General features: G+C 52.0%; 2 protein-coding genes across 4 annotated transcripts; one reads left to right on the top strand and one right to left on the bottom strand.

The window, feature by feature from the left end:
• Nucleotides 1-35: 35 nt before the first annotated feature.
• Nucleotides 36-7301, bottom strand: LOC112986291 (histidine--tRNA ligase, cytoplasmic-like). 3 transcript variants are annotated; one of them, XM_064520745.1, is made up of 12 exons: nt 7110-7301; nt 6770-6889; nt 5607-5702; nt 4658-4783; nt 4261-4368; nt 3959-4057; nt 3430-3523; nt 3061-3188; nt 2717-2959; nt 1764-1880; nt 1341-1487; nt 36-892 (listed from the first exon to the last, which is right to left on the bottom strand). In XM_064520745.1, the coding sequence occupies exons 1-12, from the start codon at nt 7173-7175 to the stop codon at nt 803-805; spliced, it is 1434 nt and encodes a 477-aa protein (XP_064376815.1). In that variant the 5' UTR covers nt 7176-7301; the 3' UTR covers nt 36-802. The 3 variants fall into 3 exon arrangements, with proteins under 3 accessions (XP_064376815.1, XP_064376817.1, XP_064376816.1); XM_064520747.1 differs by lacking the exon at nt 7110-7301 and adding an exon at nt 6984-7108; XM_064520746.1 differs by lacking the exon at nt 4658-4783 and having other exon boundaries at nt 5556-5702.
• A 104-nt stretch (nt 7302-7405) lies between these two features.
• On the top strand, nt 7406-15626 carry ZMAT2 (zinc finger matrin-type 2). Its single transcript, XM_026105491.2, has 6 exons — nt 7406-7562; nt 10493-10586; nt 11093-11216; nt 12564-12637; nt 13078-13223; nt 14782-15626. The coding sequence occupies exons 1-6, from the start codon at nt 7545-7547 to the stop codon at nt 14923-14925; spliced, it is 600 nt and encodes a 199-aa protein (XP_025961276.1). The 5' UTR covers nt 7406-7544; the 3' UTR covers nt 14926-15626.
• The last annotated feature ends 711 nt before the right edge of the window (nt 15627-16337 follow it).

Below are 16337 nucleotides of genomic sequence, written 5' to 3' on the forward strand. Positions count from 1 at the left end.
GCGGGACGGAGGGAGGTTGGGTAGAGCGAGGCCGGTGCGCTTTCCTCCACTTCATTTATTTATTCATTCATTTGTTCGTTCGTTCTTAGGAAAAAAAAATACGCAGAGGTGCTCTGCGCGCACCCCCTGTGAGCCCCAGCGGCGGGAAGGGGCGGCCCGGCTCCGGCAAGGGGCGGAGGCGCCCCCTGCGCGTCCCCCCACGCAGGGTCGCCGGCCAGCGGCCTCGCCCCCGGGTTTGCTGCAATATTCTGCAGCAGAGACCTGGGGAGAAGGAGGAGGAGGAACACCTCACAAACACCGCTCACCTCCCCTCGCGCTGGCCAGCAGAGCCCCCGAGGCTCGGCTCCTCCCCAGGGGCTGCAGGCCAGGCCTGACCCTTCGCAGCCTGCACCGCAGCGTAGGCTGACTGGTTTTCACGCAAGTCCTGAACCTCTCGGAGCACCGGCAGAGCTTCCTCCGCGAACCTGACCCCCACCGCTGACCCTCTCGGCACCCCAGCCGCAGGTTCCCTCCCCGTCACCAAGCTGATGCGCACAGCACGTAGAAGTTGCCACATGGTTACTGGTACCGTGATAGTAGGAGCGCACAAACTTGTGCTGCTCCTCAGATCAGTTAACCAGAAGGTTAACAAGGTGACTGCATGGTCTGTGCCTTTTAAAACCTGTCTGCTCCTTCCAGGCAGATACCCCATTTCAACACTGCCTTGGCCTAGGCAGATGAGCCTCAGGGTAACAGGTGGTGACCACAGCTCAGTGGGCAGCTGATGGCTAAGTGCTCTGGGGGTTTCCAGTGACACAGCAGTTCACACAGTCAAGCAGCTCTGCACAGAAAGGCTGCAGGGCTCCAGCCTTCTTCTGATTTCATCAGCGAGCTTCTCTCTCGGGATATTAACCTACAAAGCAAACAGCAAGAAAGAGGTAGTAGCAGTGGAACCTGCTCTGTGGAAATCAGTGTTGCTGATCGGGAGACTGTCTCTTCCTGACCATCCCCCCAGGCTTAACAGGACCCACTACTCAGGATGTCCTACCTCCCGCCTCAGAGTACGGTTTAGGTGTCCAAGCAGGGACAGTGAAAAATGAAGGGGCTCATTGCTACACTCTTCTTGGGGAAACAAATATATTTAAGTCTGCTAAGTAGAGCACAGTTTGATCCAGCCCTAAGGACTTGCTGTGGATCCCAATGCAGTTTGTGATGAGGACTTTCTGGAGAAGTCATCCAACAGATCTGTGATACAGCTACCCAAAGGAACACCATCAGTGAGGGAAAAGCTGGAGCCTCCCAATGACAATTTCTAGGTTTTGGAAGCACTTTTGAATCCTGGTGTAAAAGGGTATTCTCACCTCTTCTCTTGTTGTGACAACTCGCAGTTTGACAACTCCATCTGTCAATTCTTGCTCTCCTATGATGGCTACAAGGGGAATCCCTGTGTCCTCACAGTACTGCAGCTGTTTCAGCAGTTTAGGGTCCTTCTTGTAGAGCATCTCTGCCTAGAAGGGAGCAGAACAGGTGGTTGTTTGAATCATTAATGCAAAATTTGTTCTGATTGATCATGGAGCAAAACAGCCAGCACAAAACCCCATAGAAAACTGCCTCATTACTCCTGCAGCAAGTGGTTGCCTGTGGTGCTCACAGCTGTCTTCCTTCTCTGTCCACTAGATTTCAGACAGGCCCAGATCTGAATAGACAGACAGCTAGTGGGGTTGATTTCTCTGTCTTGTGACTGCAGTTAATGTAACAGGGCCAAGCCAACATCCCTGCTTTACCTTGATGCCTGCATCCCACAGCTCAGAGATGAGCTTCAGTCTCGCACCAAGTAAGTGTTTCTGAGGCGTAGCCACCAGCACTTGCGTCTCAGTCGTACGAATCTTCTCCCCAGAGGCCTGCAAGGACAGACACACTCATGACTGGCTTTGAGGGAATCCGCAGCTCTCGACAGGAGCTCACCTCTGTCATCCCACCTCACCTAAGACCTTAACTGTTGGCTCACTAACACAAATATATTTAAAAGCAAATCATCGCTGTTCAGTGAATGTTACTGAGCAAGGCTAACCTTTCAGAAGCTAACAGGATCCACGATTAAGACAGCCTGGGCAAGTTTAATGAGCCCCCCAGTGAATCAGTATTCTGAAACTATTTGTGTGCTGCTGTTTCCGTGGGACACTGGCCTTCCTCCTTCCCAGATGGGACTTGGACAACCTTCCAATGTTTCTTTTGATTCTTCATGTACAAACACATTGCCTTGGCCTCATTTACTATCAATCATGAGCTCAGAACTAAATGCAAAGTGATTACTTTCCTCACAGGGTTTTTTATGGCACTCATTACAAAGTGAGTTTCACAGCTGTTACTGAATTTATAATTTCACAACCCCTAGGGGAAAAACTTCACAGGGGAGAGACAAGAGTGAAATGACTTAGGCCGAAGCACGCAGGAATCAAGACAGAACCAGGACCAGAACTCGTGGCCCATCTCTGACGCTTCCTTAGTTTCTGTTAAGAAATGCTGCCCTTGGATGCCAATGACTGCCACACAGCAGGCTGCAGAAGAGAAGAGGAAAGGGATCTGTCCTCCACAGCGAAATTCAGACATTAATGCCCTCTCCACAAAGTCCCTTCCTTGAGCACTATGGAGCGATGCATTTTCTGTCATCTGTAACAAATGATACAGACTGCTCCTGAGAGCCCTGCCCATATCAAGTACTGCCTGTAGCACTTACCTTCACTCTTTGCTCCATGATGGAGAAGATGCGCTCAATCCCAATGCTGACTCCCACACAGGGCACCTTCCGACCCTTGGGATCAAACATCCCCACCAGCCCATCGTAGCGACCGCCTCCAGCCACACTCCCAACGCTGACCGGCTCCTCCACTTGGTTATTCTTCTGCTGTACCAGCACAGCCTCAAAGATCACCCCCGTATAGTAGTCCAGACCGCGCGCCAGGCTCAGGTCAAAGGAGATCTGCAGGACACAAGCAGAGTCCCATCACTGGGTGCAGCTGGGGAGCCCAGGGCTGCCCAGCCATGAGGGCAGCACCCCCTCCTGCCCCTGCACCTCCTCACCTTCCCTGTGATGCCAAACAGTGTCAGGTACTCAAACAGCAGCTTCATGTCCCCCAGCCCCTCCTTGGCTAGTTTGTTCTGAGATAGCTTTGGGTCCTGGAGGAGCTGCTCAATTAGGTCCAGGCCACCTGTGGGAACAAGGCGTGCCTGGGCTCTGCCATGGGCCAACAACAGGGCAGCACTGGCAACGATGGGCCCAGCCAGTCACCTGGGCTGCTTTGCACCCTCTGGCCCTGCCCAGGGTGCACTGGCCCCTCTCTGTCTGCCTGCCCTGGAAGAGAGTGGCCACGCTTGTAGGGACAGAGATCGAGCACGCTGGAGGGGGGCTTTCAGCTGAGAGGGAGAAGGCATCCACCCCACAGCACTCACCATGGAGCTGGATGTATTCCCCAATGCGATCTGCAGCCTCAGGAGAGAGCCCCTTCTCTCCCACCATCTCACTCCTCACATCCTCCCACGGTATCTGTGAGGGGAGACAAAAACATCAGTCACTGCAGAACGCCCTCATCCGTGGTCTCCACCAGCCCATGGAGTCAGAGTATGTGTGGGAGGAGAGCAGATGCTTCACAGCAAGCACTCTCACTAATGATCTGTGTCTATGTCACAGGAATCCTTAACGGAAATCGCAGACAATGCCAGGCTTTATTCCTGGCCACTGCTACCAGCCCAAGAGCACTCAGAACCTCTTATGAACGTTAATGAGTTAACTGCTGTGATACTTCTTTCTGATGGGAATAGCAACACCACTGCCCAGCCTGGACATCGAGACCCTGAAATTGGAAGTGATCTGCCAAAAGAGCATAATGCACATTTTGCAGCTTCAGGGCTACCTCCAGGCGTTTGTTATTATCCTATACAGCACTGGATGCAGGTAGAAGAGCCCCCAGTACTCCCTTACCTTGTCCAGCTTGTCCACGGTAGAGCACGTGGTTATGAACTTGCTGTCTGGGACGCCACAAATGGCAAACACACCATTCAAAATGCGTCGGTCGTTGACCTGGAGGGAGGAAGAGGCATGCTCAGCCCAGGGCAGATCGCCCCACTGCAGTTTCTCCTTGCCCCTGCCCAAGGGGTGCTGGAAGCTACGGCTGTTGGAGTCTCCTTGTACCTTTTCACTGGTCCCTCAGACCCACAGTGCACTGGAGCAGGGGATGGGAGGGAAGGCACATATGCAGGAAAGCCACTTGGCTCTCCTCTCACCTTAATGAGAAAGTCCCCAAGCTGCAACTCGCTCAGGATCTCATGCACTATTTTGAGGCATTCAGCATCAGGAATCATAGGGTCAAACTGGCCAGCAATGTCAAAATCCTGGGGCACAAGAAAAGGCAGAGAAATTCTTGGCATAGCTGGGCTACTCCTGAAATCCAGCCCATCTTCCTACATAGCATCCCCTTCTCTCTACTTCAGCAGGAGCCCAGCTTCAGGACTGCTGTGCAGGGCCTCCGCTCCAGCTGCAGAGCTCAATAGGGCACAAAGCATCACACAACCACACAGCACCTGGAGGTAACCAGCCCTCTCGCCATTCCCCAGCTCTCTCTTCCCACATTCCTGGCAGGACCCGGCCCAGCTCCTCTCGCACAGCAGCTACAACACTCACGCACTGGTAGAATTCCCTGTAGCGGCCCCTGGTCGTGGCCGGGTTGTCCCTCCTGTACACCTTAGCGATATGGTAGCGCTTAATGTTGGTGATTTTGTTCATTGCCAAATAGCGAGCGAACGGCACCTGGGACCAAAGGATTAAGGACAGAATCCAGAGATTTCTTGAGCCAGACAAGTGAATCCCAAGGCCAGCCCTGTCCTCCTGTCACTCTGCAGGCTGCTCCCTGCATAAGAGGTCTCTAAAACACAGACTGGGCTGATGCAGAGTATGAGAAACTGTGCTCAGCTCTTCTAATACAGGGACAACTTAATTTCTTTTTTTTTTTTTTTTAACTGCAGTACATTAACACCTTGCAAACACAGACCTTTGCTGGGTCACTTTGCTTTCTTAAGGTGTGATACAGAGAAAATTCAATATACAGTGCAGGAGATATTAAAGAAAAGAGCTTCCAGGGGAAACATGCAGAGATGGAGAAGATCCAAGAAAGATGCTTGTTTCATATCTGCAGTAATCACTGTTGCTCTCAGAACTACCAAAGCTGTGCAGAGGCATGGGAAAGGTGGCAGGGAAGGAGGAGTGCACACAGGTGGGGATCATGACTACGAAGAGGTAAAACCAGTATTGTGGAGGACACCGGTGCACACTCACAGACTGCAGAAGAAAGAGCAGATTTGCTGCAGATATTGGATTGACCAGGAGGCAGCTAGAGGTGGGAGTCTCATAGAGACAGTCAGACCAGCTGGGATGAACTGGTCAGAGTGAGGGAGTCGGAGTTTTGGTCATCCAGACCGTAGGAAGCTGGGATATGTGGATGGGTCAGGGCAACATTACATGGGCAAGGATGACTCACGCTAATGGCTTTAACCTAGGCAGAGACCACAGCATGTCACTGTACCCTCCACAAGAACTTCACACTCCCCACGTGGTCAGGGCTGTGGCAGGATACAGTCAGGTCGTAGCGCAGGGCCAGCAGTTCTCCCCCCTGATCCTGCAACTCGTAGATGAGCTTGGAGTCATCTCCATACTTCCCCATGAGCGTTTCCTAGGAAGAAGCGAGGCAGCCATTAGGGGAGGCATGGGGCAGCACCAGCTGAAGCTCTGAGCCCCTGGGATGGAGAACGGCCACCAGAGCCCAACCCCCTGAGCAGGCGGGCTGGCCTGAACCCCATCCCCAACCTTGCTGTGAGGAATCACTTGGTGGGGAGCAAGGGGAATGCACACAGGTTTTCAGCACAAAAGCCACTGCCAGGTCCTGAGCCTCACGGGGGAGAGCTCGCCCCACCACCTGGGGTCCCTCAGTCCCCCCAGCCCCACAGACAAACGTGGGCAAGGGATGGGCAAGCACCGCAGAAGCAGCATGGGATGGAAAACTTCCCCAGACCTCCCACAGCCCCATGGACAGAGCGCTGCAGCCCCACAAGCAGAGCAGTGTGTGTGGGGGGGAGGGCACATATTCCCCCCCCCCCCCAAAGCCTCGTGCCTTACCAGTCTGCCCTAGGGGGCAAAAGAGTTCAACAGTCCCACCCCCCACACACACGCTGGCCCCAACAGAGAGTCCAACAGCCTCCCTGCCCCATGCCCGGCTCCCCATGCCAAGCGGGGGCCCCACAACTTCCCCCCCAGCCCCGAGCAAGGCGAGCAGGGGCCCCCACAGCTCCCCCCCGCCCAGCCCCGAGCAAGGCGAGCAGGGACCCCCACAGCTCCCCCCCCGCCCAGCCCCGAGCAAGGCGAGCAGGGGCCCCCACAGCTCCCCCCCCCGCCCAGCCCCGAGCAAGGCGAGCAGGGGCCCCCACAGCTCCCCCCCCCCGCCCAGCCCCGAGCAAGGCGAGCAGGGGGCCCCACAGCTCCCCCCCCCGCCCGGCCTCGAGCAAGGCGAGCAGGGGCCCCCCAGCTCCCCCCCCCGCCCGGCCTCGAGCAAGGCGAGCAGGGGGCCCCACAGCTCCCCCCCCCGCCCGGCCTCGAGCAAGGCGAGCAGGGGCCCCCACAGCTCCCCCCCCCCGCCCGGCCCCGAGCAAGGCGAGCAGGGGCCCCCACAGCTGCCCCCCGCCCGGCCCCGAGCAAGGCGAGCAGGGGCCCCCCAGCCCCGTGAGTCCCCCGGCGCCGCCTCACCCGGAGCTCCAGCGCGGGCGTGTCGATGGCGGCCGCCCCGTGCCGCTTGAAGCAGGCCACGACGGTGGCGAAGAGGCGGTCGCGGAGCGTCATGTGCACGGGGGGGTGGTCGCGGGTGCCCTGGCCCGGCGGGAGAACGGCCGTCAGTGCCGGGCCGGCGCTGCCCTCGGTTACCGGCCCCGGTGCCCCCGTCTCCTCCCCCCGCCCCCGTTACCTTGGGCGTCTTCAGGGCCGGGCCCCGCCCGCCTCCCGCCGAGCCCGCCGCCGCCGCCCGCACCGGCCGGGACAAGAGCCTGCGGCCCCCGACCGGGCCCGGCGGCCGCGCCGGGCCGGGCCTCACCTGGCCGGCGGCGGGGCGCAGCGGCCAGAGGCGGAGGCCCGCGGGCGGCAGCAGCAGCCGCAGCATGGCCGGTGGCGGCGAGCGCGGCCCGCTGCGCCCCGGGCTGCCCTCAGCGCGCAGCGGACGCCTCGCGCGGGCCGGCGCGCGGGGCCGCCCCCGGCGCCATAGAGTTTCTAGGCGCTACAGCAGGCGATGGGACAGCTAGAGCGGCGCGCAGCGCTTGGCAACCATAGAGACGCGGCGCTCTGGCCGGAAAGCCAACCGCAGGCGGCTGAGGCTTGAGCTGTCGTGACGTGACCCTTCCCGCGCCGCTTCCCCGTGGCGCTCTAGGCCAAAGCGGCGGGGCCTCGGTGGTAGTTGGGCGGACTGCCTCGCTTTACGACCCGGGGGGCAGAGCGCGACAGTTTCCGTTCCCTTATCGCCTGCATCCTCAACATGGCGTCGGGCAGTGGGGTAGGTGGTGGTGGTGTGGTCGTGGTGGTCTGTTCCCCTTTCTTTTCGTGGGCTCTGGGCCTTGTTGGGGGACAGGGCCGCGCCGGCTGGGGCCGCTCTTGGGGTGCCGGGTGGCAGCGGCGCCGGGAAGGGGTGCCCGGTGCAGGCAGGCCGTGCTCGGGGCCTGCTGGCAGGCCGCGGGGTGAGGGCCCCTGGGGGCCGGGTCCCGGGGGCGGCCCCGCCCCCGCCTGTGCCCCTCACCGTGCCCCGGGAGCGGGCGGTGCGAGGTGGGCAGCTGCACTGCCAGGCCCCGATGCCTTCGTGGCCAAAAGGGGGGATGGAGCCCACCCCGAGCCCCCTTCTTAGGGCCAGGGGGCCCTGCTTTCTGCTGGGCTTCACAGAGAGAGTTGTGCCTGCGCTAGACCTGGGGTGGTGATATCCCCCTCCCTTCACCCTCCTGGGGGAGACTGGCCCATGGCAGGGGCTTCCCTGGGGTCAGGGATGGAGTGTAGAGGCAGTTTCCTCCTTCTGTTCCTCCTCTTGTCTCGCCCAGCTTCTTTTCAGTTTCTTTGGGAATTGCCTGTGTCCCGGCTGGTTCTCGCGCTGTTCTGCCAAAATTGCTACTTGTCACTGTCTACCCCACATAGAGAAACGTTCCTTCCCCTCATCGTGATCCTCAAGTCTCTGATGGCTCCTGCTTAACTTCATTGTTTTACTGGCATTACTTGATCTGTGTATTGTGGCAGTGAGGTCTTTCTGCCTGTCAAGATCCTGCAGGATTTGGGTTTGGGCCTCCTGAGATCGGATGCCTGAAGTGGCTGCCATTTGTATAACCAAACTGGAGAGCCAGACTGTTGTAAACGCTTCCAGTAATACCCAAGGCAGCTGTCAGTACCACAGCACCAGGGGCTGTGTTTTTCTGCTTTCTTTGCAAATATTTTATCACTTGAAGCCACTTGCTGAGAAGTGAGCAATGCTGAGAGAGGGCAAAACCCAGGATGTCTACTGGGGAATGGGTTGGAGCCTGTGTTTTATTTTTAGCTGCTGGTGGTTGTGTTCCTCTAGCTTAAAGCCAAACTTGAGACTACTGAATTCTGTTATAGGCTTTGATACTGAACAGATCGTTCAGTGTCTACATCTGCAGCAAACAGGAGGCTTTGGAGCACGGTTCAGTTTTTAATTGTTGTTACTTATTTGGGAAATACTGGATGTCACCCCGAGCAGTTGTTAGATAAAGATTTTGGGGCTTGCAGCCACCCTTGCTTCCACTGGACCAATTAAGGAAAGTTCCTTTGGATAATGTATAGCTAAAATCTTGCTACAGATAGCTCGCAGTTGGATTTGATTTGTTTCATTGTGTCTGGCCTAGGGAGACTGGTAAAGATCTATGAAAGACTATTTTTCTTTTATTATAACCAGAGAGTGAAGCAGCAAGTAAATTTCCTCCTCTCTGGGCTCCAACCAGCTTTGATTTGTGATAATATGTCAGTATGCAGGAGAATCTAGATTCTGGAAAACACCCCAAAACATTAATTTATACTGTATGATAATTCCTTTTTCCTTTGCTCAGGGTGGCTAATAAAACCTGTTATGATACACTTAAAGTGCTTAAGAAGCTCTGGGAATAAATGAGAATTTTTCTACATTTCTCTAAGGCATTTTTATTCTTATCAGTAGTTGTTCGTTCCATTCGAAGGATTGCCAGAGGAGAAAACCTTAAACGATTGTGCTGCTGCTGTAGCTTCACATGGGATTTATTTTCTTTGGATTGTGATTGGATTCTTGATTTGACTAAACTGGAGAAGGTGGTGGGTGTATGTGGGTCCTTTTTTTCCCAGAGGTGATTTAAAGTACAGCCATCCTCATTCTCAATATGAAATTGAGAACTTATTACTGCCTCTGCCATGCCAAGTGAAACTTTTTAATCATCTGAGATTTACCTTCTTTAGAAAGTAAAGAAGTGTCCAACACCCGGTAACGGCCAGGGCTTACAGCTCAGACGTTTTCTGTGTGGCCTGTACTGTATGACACGCAGCCATCAAGAAGAGACTCTGCCAGTTTAATGAATGAATAGATGTGGGTGGAAAAGGGGTTCTTCTCATGTCACTTTTGCCCTCAAGTGTTGGTGGCTAGATAAAAATCCACGTATAACAGGTGGTGACAGAGCTACCTGCAAAAATAGTAGTCTTTGTATATCTTCATTGCCAGCTTCACCTGAACTCTGCTTCTGTTCCTGCAATTTATCCTGTCATTCCCAGTTTCGAGTGCTTTGGGGAGCTGGTTAAGAGCCGGTCTGTGTTGAAGATATTTCTTCCTTTCCCTACTTCTCTGAAATTTGGAATGGGGGAATTATGGGGATGGGACAGTTTACTGTGAGTTTAATAGCAAACTCAGTGCTGTGATTCCTATAATGTAAACACATGCTGCTGATGTCTTTGAGAGCAGGTATTTACATCCTTTTGTACTTCTGCATGTATTTTAATTAAGCTCTTTATAGCTCATGTTGTGTTTTGTGGTCTCCTCATATGATTTTTTGGAACTCACATTTAATTGACTTTGGAAAAAGTAGGTATAATCAGCTAATGGCTATGTTGTGTTTTGTCAGGTGGCACTTTTAAGTCCTTAGATCAAACAGTTTAAATCCCGTTTGTGCCTGGTTTTCAAATGTAAAACATGGATGATCATCTCAGGAACTATTAAGATGAACTCATTACTTTGCTTAGTGCTTTGAAATCCTTCTGAAACGAGTAGATATAGGCATGCTGAGCATTATTCTCTTAAGCTATATCCTTGGTTCTGTGTATGAAACAGAGGAGATGGGGATATAATGTAATGCCCTTAATTTACTGCTGTGGCATCACAGGCCAAATGATTCCAATTCTTCCCCCAGTCTCTCCTCATAGTTAGTCAAACTGTATAACAAATGTAAATGCACTGTATTTCCTTCTCAGACTAAGAACTTGGACTTCCGCCGAAAGTGGGACAAAGATGAATATGAGAAACTTGCAGAGAAGCGGCTCACAGAAGAGAGAGAAAAGAAAGATGGTGGGTAACGTACTGACTCCAGGCAAGCTTTGCTCATTTGGCAGTGAGTCACCCAAACCCTTTGAGTTTGAGAGGGAGAGAGCAGCTAAAAGTAAAGTCCCAAAGGGAAATAACAGCAATTCAAGGCTGGCTTGCTCTGATCCTTTTTCCTGTGCTCGCCGTTTGAATATAATTGTTACAAAAGCAATTACTGAGAACCTTTGCCTCTGTCTGCCTATTCTTTGTGGAGGGAGAGGAACGATCAGCCTCTGGAAACAGGAAAATCTCAGGGGATGACCCAAGTCAGAGCTGAAGATGCCTTACTGATCTCTCTAAGAGTCTTAATTCTGGCCTGCACAACGAGGAGGAAATGGAACCCTTTTTTGACAAAAAATGTGTAATTCCTGAATGAACCATATAGTTCTCAGGTTCTTGGTGGGCCCCTCTTCACTGAGGGCAACACGAAATCCAGCATGTAAAGCTTGACCTTTCCTGATGAGAACTTGGGTTTTCTGCTTATGTTGTAGGCAAACCAGCTCAGCCTGTCAAAAGGGAACTCCTGCGGCACCGAGACTATAAGGTGGACCTGGAATCAAAGCTGGGGAAGACCATCGTCATCACCAAAACTACCCCTCAGTCAGAGATGGGAGGGTAGGTTGTGGCCTTTGTGTTGGAGTCAGGGTTGTGTTGGTAAGACTTGGGGATTCTGGTAAAGCGGTGAATCCTTAGAGAGTACCAGGCAGTGATTTCCTCCTGGCTTTTGAGCCTGGTGAGATAGCGCTGTACAGTATTACACCTAAACTGAGCCTTCTGGGATGATGTATGGAAGAGATGCAGCAGGCTGAGCCCCTTACAGCATTACTGCTTGATATCAGCGCTGCTTAGCCCTGCTGTGAAAATGCAGCTGGGACAGATCTCTGCTGCCCACTTGGGTTCGGTTAGCCAGGAGGCCTGCTTGCAGGAAGAGGCTAGCTGCTGTTGATTTGGGTCTGTGATTTTGATATCTCTGTGCTGGGAGTGAGAGAAGCAGCCAGAGGCCTGTCTGTAGGAATGGTGTTTGGTTGCTATTTGTGACAGTTGGGTTTGGCCAAATGCTGAAAGGATTCTTAGCTCACCCTAAGCCATTGAGCAGCTAAAAAAAAATGCTTTAAGGTTGTGCTATTGTAAGAGTAAGCCTGTGAGTGACTCACTGGCATAGCCAAGTAGCCAGCAATGCCCAAGGAAATGCACAGCCCTATACAGAATCCAGGGATGGAAGTGCAGGCCCTGGCTGGGTTTTTGCAGCAAGAGCTGTTAAAGAGGACTGGAGCAGTGCCGTTTAAAGCTAAGAGTCGCTTCTGAGAGGTGATAGGTGTGGGAGGACTTACCTTGCAGCCAGGTGAGAGCAGACTGCAGTCAGGAGCTCAGGTAGGAACCTGGGCTGCCTGGCTAGTCCTGCCTTGGAGGAGGGCAGCCGAGCACTGTGACATCTTAGGGTCCATGCAACCCTGTTCCTTGCAACTGGAAGGGAAAGATGCCACAGCTGCCCTAGTGATGGGTCAGCTTGGGTCTTGGCCTCTATCCTCCATCACAGTAGCACAGGCATCAAGGTCAGAAGTGGCAAATCCAGTGTTAACTCGGGTAGCTGTGTAAATCTGGGGCATGGCCTTGCGCATTTCCTTTCACTGAAGCTCTTTGCAATGGAAGTAAGTTCCCTGTTGTCCTGATAAAAGAGCTTTGTCCCAAAGGAAGGCATGGTCCTCCAGTGACTCTGAGACCAGATGATGCAATGGAAATTCAGTTTATAATGCTGGGCTTATGCTTGCTTCTGTAATGCTGATGAGGAGTTTTGGCTTTGTGGCATTGGTCTGGTTTGATTTTAGCCTAGAGCAGCAGCTGGGTTAGAACCAATGGATCCAAATGATGTATGGATTTTGCATTTCAGATGTTCTTAAATGGTGGTTCTGTGAAGCAAAGTTTGTCTCATGCATTGGAGCTAATGTCTCTCTCTCCTGTCAGGTATTACTGTAACGTGTGCGACTGTGTGGTGAAAGACTCCATTAACTTCTTGGATCACATCAATGGCAAAAAACGTAAGGATAATTTTTGTGGGTTGTTGGAGGGTTGGTTGACTCAGAGGGTTGCTGCAGTGCTCCAGGCTGTTGATACGTGTTCTGGGCCTTCATACTGAAGGCTGGGTGGTTGCACAGTGCTGTGCTAGGCTCTGTCACTCAGGAACATGGGGGGCAAAACTGCTGTCTGCACTTTCAGTGGTTGTGTGCTCACCCTTTGGATGAGGATTCAATGCGGCTAGGTCAGGTTGGCAGTACTGAGCTTCTGGAGTGAATGACCATGTACAGCCTGTGCTTGAGTCTAGTCTGGCAATAGAAGCTGTCTTAAGGGGATAGATGGCAAGCAGTAACAGGATGCCATGCTGAGACATTTGAAGTAGAGTCAGGGAAGAGGCTATGCACAGAGCTTTAAAGGCTAAGAATATTGCTGAACATGGCTGGCTCCGTTCCTTTTTCTCTAGACCAGAGGAATCTGGGCATGTCCATGAGGGTGGAACGTTCCACACTGGACCAGGTGAAAAAACGCTTTGAGGTGAATAAGAAGAAGATGGAGGAGAAGCAGAAGGACTATGATTTTGAGGAGAGGATGAAGGAGCTCCGTGAGGAGGTGAGCGTGGACAATGACAGCATGCTGCTGTCTTGGTGGGCCCCCAAGAAATGTGTTTCATAAAGAAAGCAGCTCCAGTTGCTAATTCTGTTCAACAGAAGTCTTATTCTTGGTAGCATGGGCCTCTGGTATGCTGCTTTGAGTTTGTTTGATTTGTTTTTGTTTTTCTTTAACTCTCTGCTGGTCTCCCTGGAAATCCTTTTCCCTCTTTATGTGCAAGAATAACTTTTGATGCTTCAGGCTCCCACTGAGAGAAGCACAGCTCTGCCAGTGCACCTGTTTTGTATCTCCCATTCCTTGTGTTTGAACTTAAATGCTCTGATAAGCAGATCTGTAGATTTGTCCCCTGTCGTCCTGAAGTTCGACAAGGTCCTTGGGATTGTTGGGGTTCCTTCTCCATGTGGCACGTTGCCCCTGCATGGCCTCCCAATGTGTGGAAGAGCCTTGTGAGGGGTGTGATGTGCTGTAAGATGTGTGGAGGCAGTGAAAGATATCAAATCCCTCTGAAACCCGGGCTTAAATGGCAGTTTCATGAAATGAAGATTGAATTCATTGGAAAAGCAGCTGACAAAGTTCTCCTGGGAACTGGAGAGCTTTTGTGGATGCTTCTTTTTGATCAGCGGTCGTTTAAAAGCCAAATATTAAAATTGCTGCGTGTTTGAGTCTCCCTGTCTGAGCCCTGAGCTTTGCTGCACAGCTGGATGCCCTGTTAGAGATGCTACTGGAGTCCTAGCACAGAAAGCAGCCCTGTGCTCTGTCTCCAGCAGGCTTTGGTGCTGCTGAGCCTAATCTGTTTGGAGGAGGTAAGAGATGGATGCCCCAGTGGCACAGGGAGTGCTGTGGGTTGAAAAGCTGCTGCCAATCAATGCATGGCAACAAAGAAAGCAGCAGCAACTTTGTGGTGTAGCTTTCTCCAGGGCATGGCTGTCTTCTGTAGTTGCCGAGTGGTGAACGGCGATGGGAATGGTGGGAGCAGTTGCGAAGTTGGGAGCCAAAGCCGTGCTTCTACGCGACCCAGTACAAGGCTGGCACTGTTCCACGGCCTGTGATCCTTGCATAGTGAAACACTTTGATTAGAGCAGTGCAAACTCTTTGATGCCAAAACCCCCAAAGCCACTCAGAGCTCAGCTTCTGTTCCAGTGAGCAGCTGTCACTCTGCCACTCTGAAAGGCATCAGGCAGTGACTTTTGACATTGCAGTCGTTGAAACAGGGCATTGGTACAAGGGAACACCTCCTGCTTTAAAAACAGCTCCTTCTCGCCTCAGTGTTGATTCCACATGAAGTCTCTGACATTTGTTCTAAAGCAGGAGCTGACAATTTCGTGACATTTCTCTTTGACTACAATCGCTGTGTGTGTGACTTCACTCTTGGGGGTCTGTAGGTGATGGGAAACCTCCTGGGAGACTGCAGTCCATGGTTCCCTCTGGCTATTTTATTTCTTCAGATATGATTTGGGTTCTGGGTAGGTCTGGGGATGACTGTGCAGTGCCCAGTGTCTCAAAAGCTTAGTTGGCTAAAGAGGTTCAAATTACTTTGCTTATCTTTTCCTCGCTGCAGGAGGAAAAGGCCAAAGCCTACAAAAAGGAGAAGCAGAGAGAGAAGAAAAGGAGGGCAGAGGAAGACTTGACATTTGAAGAGGACGATGAAATGGCAGCTGTGATGGGTTTCTCTGGTTTTGGTTCAACCAAAAAGAATCACTGAGCAGCTGTGGACTCTCCTCTTTCCTGAAACAGATTGTTTTTACCAGGGGATTCTGGATGACTCTTTAAAGACTTGATTGAGGACTTGTATGTAAATCTCCCAGTAGAAGCTGGCTGGAGGAATTGAAAACTGATTCCACGCTCTACCTGTGCTGCAGAACAAGCTCCACCTGTCATTAGCTTCTCATTTCCTTCTGTGTCCTAGATCTGGCTACTCATCACTGTGCTCTGGCCTTGTGTGTGCAGAGAAATATTCAGCTGGGTATGTTTTTGTGTCAATAAAGTACTACAGTTCTGTACAGACAGCATCACTCAGAATTATTCTAGTTGTCAAATGGACGTTGTTTTGGAGCTGTGCGTTCGAGATGCAGAGAGTGATTCAGTTTCTTTTCAGATCATGTAACTGAAGGAAATGTGCCACAGTGAGTGGTGCTGATTTGTATAGCCTGAATCTTTATGGCTTGTGCTGAGCAGAGCTGGTGGCTGCTTGGAGTCTGGGTTGCCGAAACTTTCCTGTGTATTTTATCAGTAAGGGATTTGACTGTTTTACTTTCCTGTTTTTTCCTTGCGTTTCATGGCATAAGTATGGTGTCTTTAATCCAAGGGAGAAGTTCCTCCTCAGGATTGATCTAGGATAGAGCAAATGGCAGAAAAGTGTGTGCAATTTGCCAAAAATAAATAAATTGATAGTTTTAATTGGTCCTTTGGTGGGAGTTTGATTCCTTTTTTGTTTTGAGAGCTTCTGCATCTTGCTGAGAAGAGTGGCTGACATTTCCTGAGGTATGCAAAGCTGGTGGTGGTCTCCTGGGGTGCTTGATGAAGGCGAAGGCAGGGCTTGTCTCCCCTCTCCCTCAGTGGATACTTGCTCAGCTGCCAACTCCCCTGTGCAAGCTGTTGCCCTCATTCTTTGGTTTCTAAAGTAGTGCTGGAGATGTGTGTAAGAAACTGGGAGGGGGGAGGAAGGACAGGACAGGGCTGGGGACCTGTGTTTCCATTAGGGAATCCCAGAGGGGACTGGGCTATGTTCCAGAATTTACTAGCTAATATATTAAGGCCCATTTCTTTCCTGTGTATTGGCTTTGAGCGTCATTTCACCTCTGCCCTTCCTTAAATCCGCTTCATTGCTGCTTTCATTTACCTCAGTCAAACCTTGTGCGAATCATTTCCATCTCCAGTTAGGATTTACATTTTGTGTGGCTGAATTTTCATAGCTCTGTGTCTCCCTTTCTGCTCTCACTCTTTTATGTATATTGATGGGATCCTTGTTCTTGCCCTTCTCTGTACCTTTTATGAAATTTGCTACCCGAGGAAGGCTGAAGTGTGTTTAGCCTTCTCTTTCCAATACGTCTAGAACAAATCCTATAATGCTTTGCTGCTGTTTTAATTCCTTAATCTTAGACTGCTGACAGCTTC

The sequence above is a fragment of the Dromaius novaehollandiae genome, chromosome 15 (assembly GCF_036370855.1).
Source record: "Dromaius novaehollandiae isolate bDroNov1 chromosome 15, bDroNov1.hap1, whole genome shotgun sequence".
NCBI classification, from domain to species: domain Eukaryota; kingdom Metazoa; phylum Chordata; class Aves; order Casuariiformes; family Dromaiidae; genus Dromaius; species Dromaius novaehollandiae.

Excerpts from the sequence above, each read along its gene's own strand:
- LOC112986291 (XM_064520745.1), bottom strand. The coding sequence starts at position 7,175 with ATGCTGCGGCTGCTGCTGCCGCCCGCGGGCCTCCGCCTCTGGCCGCTG. Across the intron at positions 4,784-5,606 it reads CCCTGCGCTACGACCTGACT|GTGCCGTTCGCTCGCTATTT; the intron begins GTATCCTGCCAC and ends CTTTGGTCCCAG. Across the intron at positions 3,524-3,958 it reads CCGTGGACAAGCTGGACAAG|ATACCGTGGGAGGATGTGAG; the intron begins GTAAGGGAGTAC and ends CTCCCCTCACAG.
- ZMAT2 (XM_026105491.2), top strand. Across the intron at positions 12,638-13,077 it reads TCACATCAATGGCAAAAAAC|ACCAGAGGAATCTGGGCATG; the intron begins GTAAGGATAATT and ends CTTTTTCTCTAG. Across the intron at positions 13,224-14,781 it reads TGAAGGAGCTCCGTGAGGAG|GAGGAAAAGGCCAAAGCCTA; the intron begins GTGAGCGTGGAC and ends TCCTCGCTGCAG.